Source organism: Oncorhynchus gorbuscha, linkage group LG09, assembly GCF_021184085.1.
Source record: "Oncorhynchus gorbuscha isolate QuinsamMale2020 ecotype Even-year linkage group LG09, OgorEven_v1.0, whole genome shotgun sequence".
NCBI lineage: Eukaryota > Metazoa > Chordata > Actinopteri > Salmoniformes > Salmonidae > Oncorhynchus > Oncorhynchus gorbuscha.
Window position 1 is genome coordinate 6,534,398 of NC_060181.1, and position 13,008 is coordinate 6,547,405.

Genomic DNA, 13,008 nt, shown 5'->3' on the forward strand with positions numbered 1-13,008 from the left:
ACAAGAGACTTGCAGCTGTAATTGCTGCAAAAGGTGTCTCTACAAAGTATTGACTTGGGGGGGGTGAATAGTTTGTCTTATTTCTTGCTTGTTTCACAAAAATGATTTTTCATCAAACTGGTAGGCATGTTGTGGAAATTAAAATGATACAAACTCCCCCCCAAAAATTTTTTTTTTAATTCCAGGTTGTAAGGCAACAAAATAGGAAAAGTGCCAAGGGGGATGAATACTAAGCCATTGTATTTGTCTTCGTGAAATGGTAAGCCAACATGATTGTAGCACTTATTTCCATGACTGATTAGAAGTTGTTTTCCATGACACCAATTCGCAATTCATATAGAATAGGAATACATATAGAGTTGTAAATATATTGCTAAGTCTGGTGAAACTATTGTATCGTAAGTTCCCTGACAATTCCCTACAAAGATGATCCAACTAACTGGACAATGTGTCAATAGCTTGAAACAATTAGTGCCAAGGTGCATTAACTTATGTAGAAACACACTGGCTGGGGAAGAAAACTTCATAGAAAATGCAGGAACCCTGGGAAGAAACGTAGAGAGAAGAACCTGGCTTTGAGGGATGGCCAGACCTCTTCTGGCTGTGCTGGGGGATAATGAGAGTACATGGCCAGATCGTTCTTCAAAGATGTTCAAATGTTCATAAATGACCAGAAGGGTCAACTAATAAAATCACAGCAACTTATTTGCAGAGCTAAGCCTAAGTATGATTGGATCTACGGTATCTTTGGCTTAGCATTTAGCAGGCTCTCTTTATAATGGTGATAGGGGGGGTATTCTACTTAGCAGCCTAATCCAAAACAAGTCTCTCTCCCATCCCTCCCTCCCTCATCTGTTTTACTCAAGAGTTCTGGTTTCCAGATCTACCATCCAGCTACAGAACAGGAGGACCAGCACAGGACCAGGGGCTACAGACCAGCACAGGACCAGGGGCTACAGACCAGGAGGACCAGGGGCTACAGACCAGGAGGACCAGGGGCTACAGACCAGGAGGACCAGGGGCTACAGACCAGGAGGACCAGGGGCTACAGACCAGGAGGACCAGGGGCTACAGACCAGGAGGACCAGGGGCTACAGACCAGGAGGACCAGGGGCTACAGACCAGGAGGACCAGGGGCTACAGACCAGGAGGACCAGGGGCTACAGACCAGGAGGACCAGGGGCTACAGACCAGGAGGACCAGGGGCTACAGACCAGGAGGACCAGGGGCTACAGACCAGGAGGACCAGGGGCTACAGACCAGGAGGACCAGGGGCTACAGACCAGGAGGACCAGGGGCTACAGACCAGGAGGACCAGGGGCTACAGACCAGGAGGACCAGGGGCTACAGACCAGGAGGACCAGGGGCTACAGAACAGGAGGACCAGGGCAGGGGGCTATAGAACAGGAGGACCAGGGCAGGGGGCTATAGAACACACCCACAGTAACAGGAGGACCAGGGCAGGGAATCTGGGACAGAGAGGCATTTTGTCACGAGTGTAACCCAATTATTCTCTCTGTCCACACAGGTTGTAGACTGGAACCTTTCCCACCTCGATACCAATCACCCTGTCCGCATCTCAAACGGTACCATATTCCCCATACATAGTGCACTACTTTCATATCAATTTCCTGGCATTACTTTCATATCAATTTCCTGGCATGAGTGACCTGACAGACTGCCTCCAGAAGGGCACCGTATTCTCTACATCACTCTATGGAGCCTGGTCAAAAGTAGTTGGAGCCTGGTCAAAAATACAAAAACAGCCAGACTGGTTAGTGTGTCTCCTCACAGGGTTGTCACAATCCCCTGGCAAGAACGAGGGCCTTTCTGCACTTCTCTGGCAGGGAACTTCGCCAGGTTGGCTAGCCAGCTTGAAAGGGAGCCCTCAACATTTGTCAACCAATAGGCAGTCAGGAGCACAGGCACCCACACCCTCCTCCTAAGCCAATGAAAAGGGCTCTCTGTGGCCACCATCCGGTTTGCGAGGATCCTGATTGGTGGGATCTGAGACGTCACCTCATTCACACATAGGGGGGAAACACTGGGTACTAAGAACTGCAGGGAACATAAAAGTGTATTTGTGCCCGGGTCCCAAATCAATCCTTATCCTCTGCTAGACTAAGTGGAGTTGCCAACACATCTAGATTTTCAGGGCAAGTTCACAGGCCATAAAACAAATTCAAAATAAAACAACTCCTTGAGAATCTGTGTCTATTATTGTTTGTACTTTGGATCTGGTCACCATGTGATCATAAACGTCAGATAACCAAGGCTGTTGACGCACCAACACATTCTTTCAGTGACAACTTGTTGTTCTGACTGAAAAAGGATCCCATCTTAAGCCTAGGCTAACCACAGGGACATTAAGGCATCTTTCACAGTGTTGTGGACTGACTCACTGACAATATACAATAACTGGCCAAACACTAGGTTTTAATTCAGGTCAAACACTGATGGTATTGCACAAGTGTAACGGATGTGGAACGGCTAGCTACTTAGTGGTTGTGCGCGCTAAATAGCGTCTCAAAAATCGGTGACGTCACTTGCTCTGAGACCTTGAAGTAGTGGTTCCCCTTGCTCTGCAAGGGCCGCGGCTTTTATGGAGCGATGGGTAAACGATCCTTCGAGGGTGAGACTGTTGATGTGTGCAGAGGGTCCCTGGTTCGTGCCCGGGTATGGGCAAGGGGACAGTCTAAAGTCATACTGTTAGACAAGGTTGAATCTTTCGAAACCAAAACTGTGTCAACCCATGACGTGCATTTCCCAACAGACTTATTAGGACTTATTAGCTACCCTACACATTACCCATATCAAACCTGTCTGTCTGGCACACAGACTTATTAGGACTGCTACCCTACACATCACCCATATCAAACCGGTCTGTCTGGCACACAGACTTATTAGGACTGCTACCCTACACATCACCCATATGCTTTTACACCTGCATTGTTTGCTGTTTGGGGTTTTAGGCTGGGTTTCTGTACAGCACTTTGAGATATCAGCTGATGTACGAAGGGCTATATAAATACATTTGATTTGATTTGATCAAACCGGTCTGTCTGGCACACAGACTTATTAGGACTGCTACCCTACACATTACCCATATCAAACCTGTCTGTCTGGCACACAGACTTTAATACGAGTCTGGAAGGAGAGTTCACAGTCTAGCCAGACATCTAGGTATTTGTAGTTGTCCACATATTCTTAGTCGGAACCGTCCAGAGTAGTGAGGATCGTCGGTTGGGCATGGAACGGTTGAAAAGCACGCATTTAGTTTTACTAGCATTGAAGCTCATTTGGAGGTTTGTTAACAAAGTATTCAAAGAAGGGCCAGATGTATACAGAATGGTATCGTCTGTGTAGAGGTGGATCAGGGAATCACCCGCAGCAAGAGCGACATTGTTGATTATATACAGAGAAAAGAGTCGGCCTGATAATTGAACCCCGTGGTACCCCCATAGAGACAGCCAGAGGTCCGGACAACAGGCCCTCCAATTTGACACACTGAACTCTGAGAAGTAGTTGGTGAACCAGGCGAGGCAGTCATTTGAGAAACCAAGGCTGTTGAGTCTGCCGATAAGAATACGATGATTGACAGAGTTGAAAGCCTTGGCCAAGTCGATGAACACAGCTGAACAGTATTGTCTTTTATTGATGGCGATTCTGATATTGTTTAGTACCTTGAGCGTGGCTGAGGTGCACCCGTGACCGGCTCGGAAACCAGATTGCACAGTGGAGAAGGTACGGTGGGATTCGAGATGGTCAGGGATCGGTTTATTGACTCGGTATTTGAAAGGCAGGGCAGGATGGATATAGGTCTGTAACAGTTTGACCACGGCAGCTTTCCAATCTTTAGGGATCTCGGACGATACGAAAAAAAAGGTTGAACAGACTGGTAATAGGGGTTGCAACAATGGCGGCGGATAATTTCAGAAAGAGAGTGTCCAGATTGTCTAGCCCAGCTGATTTGTACGGGTCCAGGTTTTGCAGCGCTTTCAGAACATCAGCTATCTGGATTTGGGTGAAGGAGAAGCTGGGGAGGCTTGGGCAAGTAGCTGCAGGGGTGCGGAGCTGTTGGCCGGGGTTGGGGTAGCCAGGAGGAAAGCATGGCCAGCCGTAGATAAATGCTTATTGAAATTCTCGATTATCGTGGATTTATCGGTGGTGACAGTGTTACCTAGCCTCAGTGCAGTGGGCAGCTGGGAGGAGGTGCTCTTATTCTCCATGGACTTCACAGTGTCCCAAAACATTTTGGAGTTAGAGCTACAGGATGCACATTTCTGTTTGAAAAAGCTGGCCTTTGCTTTCCTGACTGACTGTGTGTATTGGTTCCTGACTTTCCTGAAAAGTTGCATATCGCTGGGACAATTCAATGCTAGTGCAGTCAGCCACAGGAAGTTTTTGTGCTGGACGAGGCCAGTCAGGTCTGGAGTGAACCAAGGGCTATATCTGTTCTTAGTCCTACATTTTTAGAAAGGGGCATGCTTATAAGATGGTGAGGAAATTACTTTTAAAGAACGACCAGACATCCTCGACTGACGGGATGAGGTCAATATCCTTTCAGGATACCCAGGCAAGGTCGATTAGAAAGGCCTGCTCGCAGAAGTTTAGGGTGCGGTTGACAGCGCTGATGGCTGGTCGTTTGACTGCAGACCCATAGCGGATGCAGGCAATGAGTCAGTATTTGGAGGGAAAGTTGGTCAGGATAAAATCTAGGAGAGTGCCCATGTTTGTAGATTTAGGGTTATACCTGGTGGGTTCCTTGATAATTTGTGTGAGTTTGAGGGCATCTAGCTTAGATTGTAGGACTGCTGGGGTGTTAAGCATATCCCAATTTTGGTCACCTAACAGAACGAACTCTGAAGATAGATGGGGGCGGGGGGGGGGGTCTATAACAGGCAGCAACAGTGAGAGACTTATTTCTGGAGAGATTCATTTTTAAAATTAGAATCTCAAACTGTTTGGGCATAGACCTGGAAAGTATAACAGAACTTTGCAGGCTAACTCCTCCCCCTTTGGCAGTTCTACCTTGATGGAACATGTTGTAGTTGGAGATGTAAATCTCAGAATTTTTGGTGTCCTTCCTGAGCCAGGATTCAGACAAGGCAAGGACATCAGGGTTGGCAGAGTGTACTAAAGCACTGAGTAAAACAAACTTGAGGAGGCTTCTGATATTAACATATGCAAGGCTTTTACGGTTACAGAAGACAACAAATGAGAGCGCCTGGGGACACGCAGGGTCTGGGTTAACAAACCTGTCTGGAATGTGGGCCTACACTTGTAAAGGAGTTAAATGAATTGGAAACTGCAGAACATGGTCATCAAACTTGTACTGCAACAGCTAAACATTCCTGTGCAATCAACCTCTAGAAAAGAGTGTGCAATAATCCAGGCCTCGGCCTTAACCCAGGGCTCAGCCTTAACCCAGGGCTCGGCCTTAACCCAGGGCTCGACCTTAACCCAGGGCTCGACCTTAACCCAGGGCTCGACCTTAACCCAGGGCTCGACCTTAACCCAGGGCTCGACCTTAACCCAGGGCTCGACCTTAACCCAGGGCTCGACCTTAACAATTGGCCAGGACAAGAAAAATAAGTCTGACAAGGAGAATATAGACCGAGGATGCGATGTGTTGCGCACTGTCAACTCCCAATCTCTTCACGGAGACACTGTCTATCAGTGCGTAGGCTTCAAGTGGCCTATAGAGATTAGGCGGAAATTAATTGAGCTGCGAGTGCCTCAACTTAAGTCTCATGCCGTGTCCTGCAGTTATACCTTCGTTTTCAGATGTGTGTAGCCTACTCTTGTCAGTGTGATCTCTGGCAGATCGAAGTGTAAATAAAATGTTTCGACAAGCATCAAAAGCTGGTCAAAGAGGCACCAGACAAGCTGGTCAAAGAGGCACCAGACAAGCTGGTCAAAGAGGCACCAGACAGGCTGGTCAAAGAGGCACCAGACAGGCTGGTCAAAGAGGCACCAGACAGGCTGGTCAAAGAGGCACCAGACAGGCTGGTCAAAGAGGCACCAGACAGGCTGGTCAAAGAGGCACCAGACAAGCTGGTCAAAGAGGCACCAGACAAGCTGGTCAAAAAGGCACCAGACAAGCTGGTCAAAAAGGCACCAGACAAGCTGGTCAAAAAGGCACCAGACAAGCTGGTCAAAAAGGCACCAGACAAGCACCCCATCGGTCCAACACCACCCAACCTTGAACCAGTTTAGGAGGATAAGACAATTCATTCCGACCAGGAAAGAAGAGTTTATTTCTGCGTGCAGTTTGAAGATAGTTGATAACTTGCATTATTGCACTAACATCATTACACAACTATCGGTTAGGCATTTTTCTTAACGTTAAGGATCCCAAACTTTTTTACGATTCACATCTCTAGTATACACCAAAATCAAGCATGGAAGCGCTCATTCAAACTTTAGAAGAAATCACAGCTCCAGCCCGGGTGAAATGACACGTAGCCTCGCTGCTTGTGTTTGCTACATCGAGCAAGACGCTCCTCTGACACGGCGTAGACTACTCCTATATGTTTCCAGCCCCCAAAAGCCACATTACAATTCATATATATCCGAGGGGACGGACGTAAAGTCTAATATATATATTTGAATTGCCTAAACCGCATAGCTATTTCAAATCACTTATATAACCCACGCTATTCTCAATAGGTTTTTCAAAGCAAAAAAAAAGCATCCTTGCCGTAAATAGCTATAGCTAATAATTTACAATGAATTTTCAATGAATAAAGGGAAGACAGGACGAGGTTTGGTGCTCGCCTTGCGGAATGTAATTGAAACGTGGTGGCTGCTGTCATCAAAGCCGGTGGAAATAAAACTGCTTATAGTTTATCATAAATAACTAGACTAATTGATTAGGCTCGACTTATAAAAAGTTAAGACGTGAGAATGTTGACAAAACTTCCATCTCTTTGGAATCGCTGTTCAATCAAAGCCGTCTTCCTCTCCAGTTTAGTTCAGGATGTACATTCATGCATACACATTTACTGCTAATATTGTTGTTCATAAAACTATACATTAAATCAACTTACCTTCCCAGCTAATTTGACCACATCTGGGTTGATCGGTTTATTCGTTAATAAACTATTGTTGGAATATTGATCGGCGCCTTCTCCTTTTGCCATCACTTTTACGGATAAATAACTGTTTGAAAAACAAATATTATACTTACAAAAAAAATGTAAACGTCGTCTTAAAACACAAATCGGTTACACCTTGTGAGATCCGTTCAGACTACACATGTGAAAGTTTACGACGAGGAGTGGGCCATGATGTAGCAGTAGGACCCCGCCCCTTACCGGTCAGTAAGTTTTAACCCCGCCCACAAAGCTGGTGGAGACTCAGACCAAGTTTTAATATGGAATTTATGTAACCTTTATTTAACGAGGCAAGTCAGTTAAAGAACAAATTCCTATTTACAAATGACGACCTACCAAAAGGACTCCTGCGGGGACGGCGGATTAGATTAAAAATATATTAAATAAAAATATAGGACAAAACACATCACGATAAGAGATTACAACGCAACACTACATAAAGAGAGACCTAAAGACAACAACACAGCGTGGTAGCAACATGACAACAACAACATGGTTGCAACACAAAACATGGTACAGACATAATTGGCCACAGACAACAGAACAAATGGCAAGAAGTTAGAGACAACAATACATCACGCAAAGCAGCCACAACTGTCAGTAAGAGTGTCCATGATTGAGTCTTTGAACGAAAAGATGAGATAAAACTGTCCAGTTTCAGTGTTTGTTGCAGCTCGTTCCAGTCGAGGGCTGCACTGAACAGAAAAGGGACCCAGGGATGTGTGAGCTTTGGGGACCTTTAACGGTAGGTGACTGGCAGAACGGGGGTTGTAATGTGGAGGATGAGGGCTGCAGTAGATATCTCAGATATTAGAAGTTAAGGAAATATTATCATACTGTTTATAGATTGTGTAACACAGGAGGTTGGTGGCACCTTAAATGGGGAGGACAGGCTCGTGCTAATGACTGGAGCAGAATTGTTTATTAAATATAACCTTTATTTAACGAGGCATGTCAGTTTAAGAACATATTCTTATTTACAAGGACAGCCTAACAGTGGGTTAACTGCCTTTTTCAGGAGCAGAACATCCAATGTTTTTTAACTTGTCAGCTCGGTTACTAGTCCAACACTCTAACCACTACGCTACCTGCTGGTTACTAGTCCAACACTCTAACCACTACGCTACTTGCTGGTTACTAGTCCAACGCTCTAACCACTACGCTACCTGCTGGTTACTAATCCAACACTCTAACCACTACGCTACCTGCTGGTTACTAGTCCAACACTCTAACCACTACGCTACCTGCTGGTTACTAGTCCAACACTCTAACCTGCTGGTTACTAGTCCAACACTCTAACCACTACGCTACCTGCTGGTTACTAGTCCAACACTCTAACCACTACGCTACCTGCTGGTTACTAGTCCAACACTCTAACCACTACGCTACTTGCTGGTTACTAGTCCAACGCTCTAACCACTACGCTACCTGCTGGTTACTAATCCAACACTCTAACCACTACGCTACCTGCTGGTTACTAGTCCAACACTCTAACCACTACGCTACCTGCTGGTTACTAGTCCAACACTCTAACCACTACGCTACCTGCTGGTTACTAGTCCAACACTCTAACCACTACGCTACCTGCTGGTTACTAGTCCAACACTCTAACCACTACGCTACCTGCCGCCCCCAAAAATTGGTGAAATGGTATCAAATACATCAAACACATAGTTTCCAATGGACATGGACTGAAATGTTTGTCCGTTTTAACACATTTATCCTGGTAATGTAAAACATGTACGTGTGTTTTAAGATATAGCAAATAGGTCATCTCAAAAGATCACTACATACAACTACACACTACGAACCAGAGATACCAGGTACCCCGGGGTGTGGCCTAATACAAACTGTAAACTATACAGCAACGTTGATGTTTTCGTGGACATTCCACATCTGCAGTAGAGCAAGTAGATGGTGAGCTGCATACAGCCTTGTGATTCTGTGTGCAGGTAAACGTTCTATTTGTTAATGGTCAGTGGCAACTGGTTATGATGTGAAGGGTATGTTTCCTAGCTATGCACATATACACTAGTAAGGCTCCCGACTGGTGCTTGTGGTCTAAGGCACTGAATGTCAGTGATAGAGGCATCACTACAGACGCTGGTTATATTTTTGTGGGTATTTTTCTTAAAACTGCATTGTTGGTTAAGGGTTTGTAAGTAAGAAATTCACTGTAAGGTCTACCTACACCTGTTGTATTCGGCGCATGTGACAAATACATTTTAATTGATTTAATTTGGTTCGATCCCGGGCTTCATCACAACCGGGACAAAAGGGTTGTGTGTGTGTGTGTGATAAAAGGGTTGTGTGTGTGTGTGTGATAAAAGGGTTGTGTGTGTGTGTGTGATAAAAGTTTGAATAATTCTAACCATTATATCAGGAGTCTCATAGGGCGGTGCACAATTGGTCCAGCGTCATCCTGCTTAGGAGAGGGGTTTGGCCGGGGATAGGCCGTCATTGTAGAATAATAATTTGTTCTTAACTGACTTGCCTAGTTAAATGAAGGTTAAAAAAAATATATTTTAAAAAATGACACACACCACAGGCAGCTGGTGACACCTTCAATGAGGAGGACAGGCTCATATTAATGGCTGGAATGGAATCGTATCCAACACATATGGTTTCATTGTGTCTGATGACGTTCTCAACGCTCCAATCCAGCCATTGTTATGAGCCTGTCCTCCTCTCAGCAGCCTCCTGTGACTCAAACACCGTGACTTTGAACATTGGACTGTGTGTTACTGAGGATCACGGAGGGCCACGTGGAGAGTAATGTAGTTCACACACACACACACACACACACACACACACACACACACACACACACACACACACACACACACACACACACACACACACACACACACACACACACACACACACACACACACACACACACAAACTCATACACTATGCCTACACACACACACATATTTTGATTTAATTTGATATTCACACACACACAAACACGCACACACACACACACACACTCATACACTATGCCTACACACACACACACACATATTTTGATTTAATTTGATATTCACACACACACACACACACACTGTAATGTCAGCCAGCTTCTTGGAGAGAGTAGTTCATCCATAAATGAACAGAAATTCCTTTGCCCTGGTGAACAACTTGTCACTGACCTCTGTAACGCCAACTCTACACTCAAGTTCAGGCAGAATCAGACCATATCAGACCATGGGTTCAAGTACTATTTGAAATATTTTAGCATTGGCTCTGGCCTGCATCGAGTACAAGAGGTTGACAGTCTTTTGGGGACATTCAATTGGTCCACAAAACCAGGCAAGCTCAATCAAGCACAGATCAAGTATTTTAAATGATTTCAAATTTGCTTGAACCCAGTTGAAAACCATGTAGTCCCAGAGTCAGACTGGACCATATAGTCCCAGAGTCAGACTGGGCCATATAGTCCCAGAGTCAGACTGGGCCATATAGTCCCAGAGTCAGACTGGGCCATATAGTCCCAGAGTCAGACTGGGCCATATAGTCCCAGAGTCAGACTGGACCATATAGTCCCAGAGTCAGACTGGACCATATAGTCCCAGAGTCAGACTGGACCATATAGTCCCAGAGTCAGACTGGACCATATCATCCCAGAGTCAGACTGGACCAAATAGTCCCCCAGTCCCAGAGTCAGACTGGATATCGTCCCAGAGTCAGACTGGACCATATAGTCCCAGAGTCAGACTGGACCATATAGTCCCAGAGTCAGACTGGACCATATAGTCCCAGAGTCAGACTGGGCCATATAGTCCCAGAGTCAGACTGGACCATGTAGTCCCAGAGTCAGACTGGACCAAATAGTCCCAGAGTCAGACTGGACCATATAGTCCCAGAGTCAGACTGGACCATATAGTCCCAGAGTCAGACTGGGCCATATATTCCCAGAGTCAGACTGGGCGAAATAGTCCCAGAGTCAGAATGGACCATATAGTCCCAGAGTCAGAATGGACCATATAGTTCCAGAGTGAGACTGGACCATATAGTCCCAGAGTCAGACTGGACCATATCGTCCCAGAGTCAGACTGGACCATATAGTCCCAGAGTCAGACTGGACCATATAGTCCCAGAGTCAGACTGGACCATATAGTCCCAGAGTCAGACTGGACCATATAGTCCCAGAGTCAGACTGGACCATATAGTCCCAGAGTCAGACTGGGCCATATAGTCCCAGAGTCAGACTGGACCATATAGTCCCAGAGTCAGACTGGACCATATAGTCCCAGAGTCAGACTGGACCATATAGTCCCAGAGTCAGACTGGACCATATAGTCCCAGAGTCAGACTGGACCATATCGTCCCAGAGTCAGACTGGCCATATAGTCCCAGAGTCAGACTGGGCCATATCGTCCCAGAGTCAGACTGGACCATATAGTCCCAGAGTCAGACTGGACCATATAGTCCCAGAGTCAGACTGGACCATATAGTCCCAGAGTCAGACTGGGCCATATAGTCCCATACTGTTTCTGATCTTTCGGTAAAGTTGCAATACATTTGATAACAATGTTGCAAAAGCTTGCAAGGGAAGCCATGTTGAAATATCATCTACAGTGCATTTGGAAAGTATTCAAACCTCTTGACTTACAGTTACAGCCTTATTAAAAATGGATTATATTGATTTTTTTCCTTATCAATCTACACACAATATCCCATGATGACAATGGGAAAAACAGGTTTTTAGAAATGTTTGCAAATTTATAGAAATAAAAAAGAGAAATACCTTTTTTATATAAGTATTCCGACCCTTTCCTATGATACTCAAAATTAAGCTCAGGTGCATCCTGTTTCAATTGATTATCCTTGAGAATTTCTACAACTTGATCGGAGTCCACCTGTGGTAAATTCAACTGGTTGGTCATGATTTGGAAAGGCACACACCTGTCCATATAAGGTCCCACAGTTGGCAGTTTTATGTCAGAGTGAAAACCAAGCCATGAGGTCAAAGGAATTGTCTGTAGACCTCTGAGACAGGATTGTGTCGAGGCACAGATCTGGGGAAGGGTACCAAAACATTTCTGCAGCATTGACGATCCCCAAGAACACAGGGGTCTCCATCATTCTCAAATGGAAGAAGTTTGGAACCACCAAGACTCTTCCTAGAGCTGGCCGCCCGGCCAAACTGAGCAATCAGAGGAGAAGGGCCTCGGTCAGGGAGGTGACTGATGAAACTCTTTGGCGTGAATGCCAAGCATCACTTCTGGAAGAAACATGGCACCATCCCTATGGTGACGCATGGTGGTGGCAGCATCATGCTGTGGGGATGTTTTTCAGTGGCAGGGACTGGGAGACTAGTCAGGATCGAGGGAAAGATGAATGGAGCAGAGTACAGAGAGATCCTTGTTGAAAACCTACTCCAGAGCACTCAGGACCTTAGACTGGAGCCAAGGTTGACATTCCAACAGGACAATGACCCTAAGCACACAGCCAAGACAACGCAGGAGTGGCTTCAGGACAAGTCTGTGAATGTCCTTGAGTGGCCCAGCCAGAGGCCGGACTTGAACCCGATCGAACATCTCTGTAGAGACTGGAAAATAGCTGTGCGGCGACGCTCCCCATCCAACCTGACAGAGCTCGATAAGATCTGCAGAGAATAATGGGAGAAACTCCCCAAATACAGATGTGCCAAGCTTGTAGCGTCATACCCAAGAAGACTCGAGAGTGCAATCACTGCCAAAGGTGCTTCAACAAAGTACTGAGTAAAGGGTTTGAATACTTAAAAATAAAAACCAGTTTTTTTTTTGTCATTATGGGGTATTGTGTAGATAAATGACCCCCTCATTCATCTACACAAATATATGCTTCAACAAAGTACTGAGTAATGTCATTATGGGGTATTGTGTAGATGAATGAGGGGGTG

At 45.6% G+C, this 13,008-nt stretch overlaps 1 protein-coding gene across 1 annotated transcript in view; it reads right to left on the bottom strand.

Annotated features, from left to right (window-relative positions):
• Positions 1-7,270, bottom strand: part of LOC124043137 (sodium-dependent lysophosphatidylcholine symporter 1-B-like) — a 61,195-nt gene extending 53,925 nt beyond the window's left edge. The window contains exon 1 of the mRNA XM_046361363.1: positions 7,053-7,270. Coding sequence (XP_046217319.1) covers positions 7,053-7,145 — 93 coding nt within the window. The 5' untranslated portion in view covers positions 7,146-7,270. The remainder of the gene's footprint in view (positions 1-7,052) is intronic.
• Between the last annotated feature and the right edge of the window lie 5,738 nt (positions 7,271-13,008).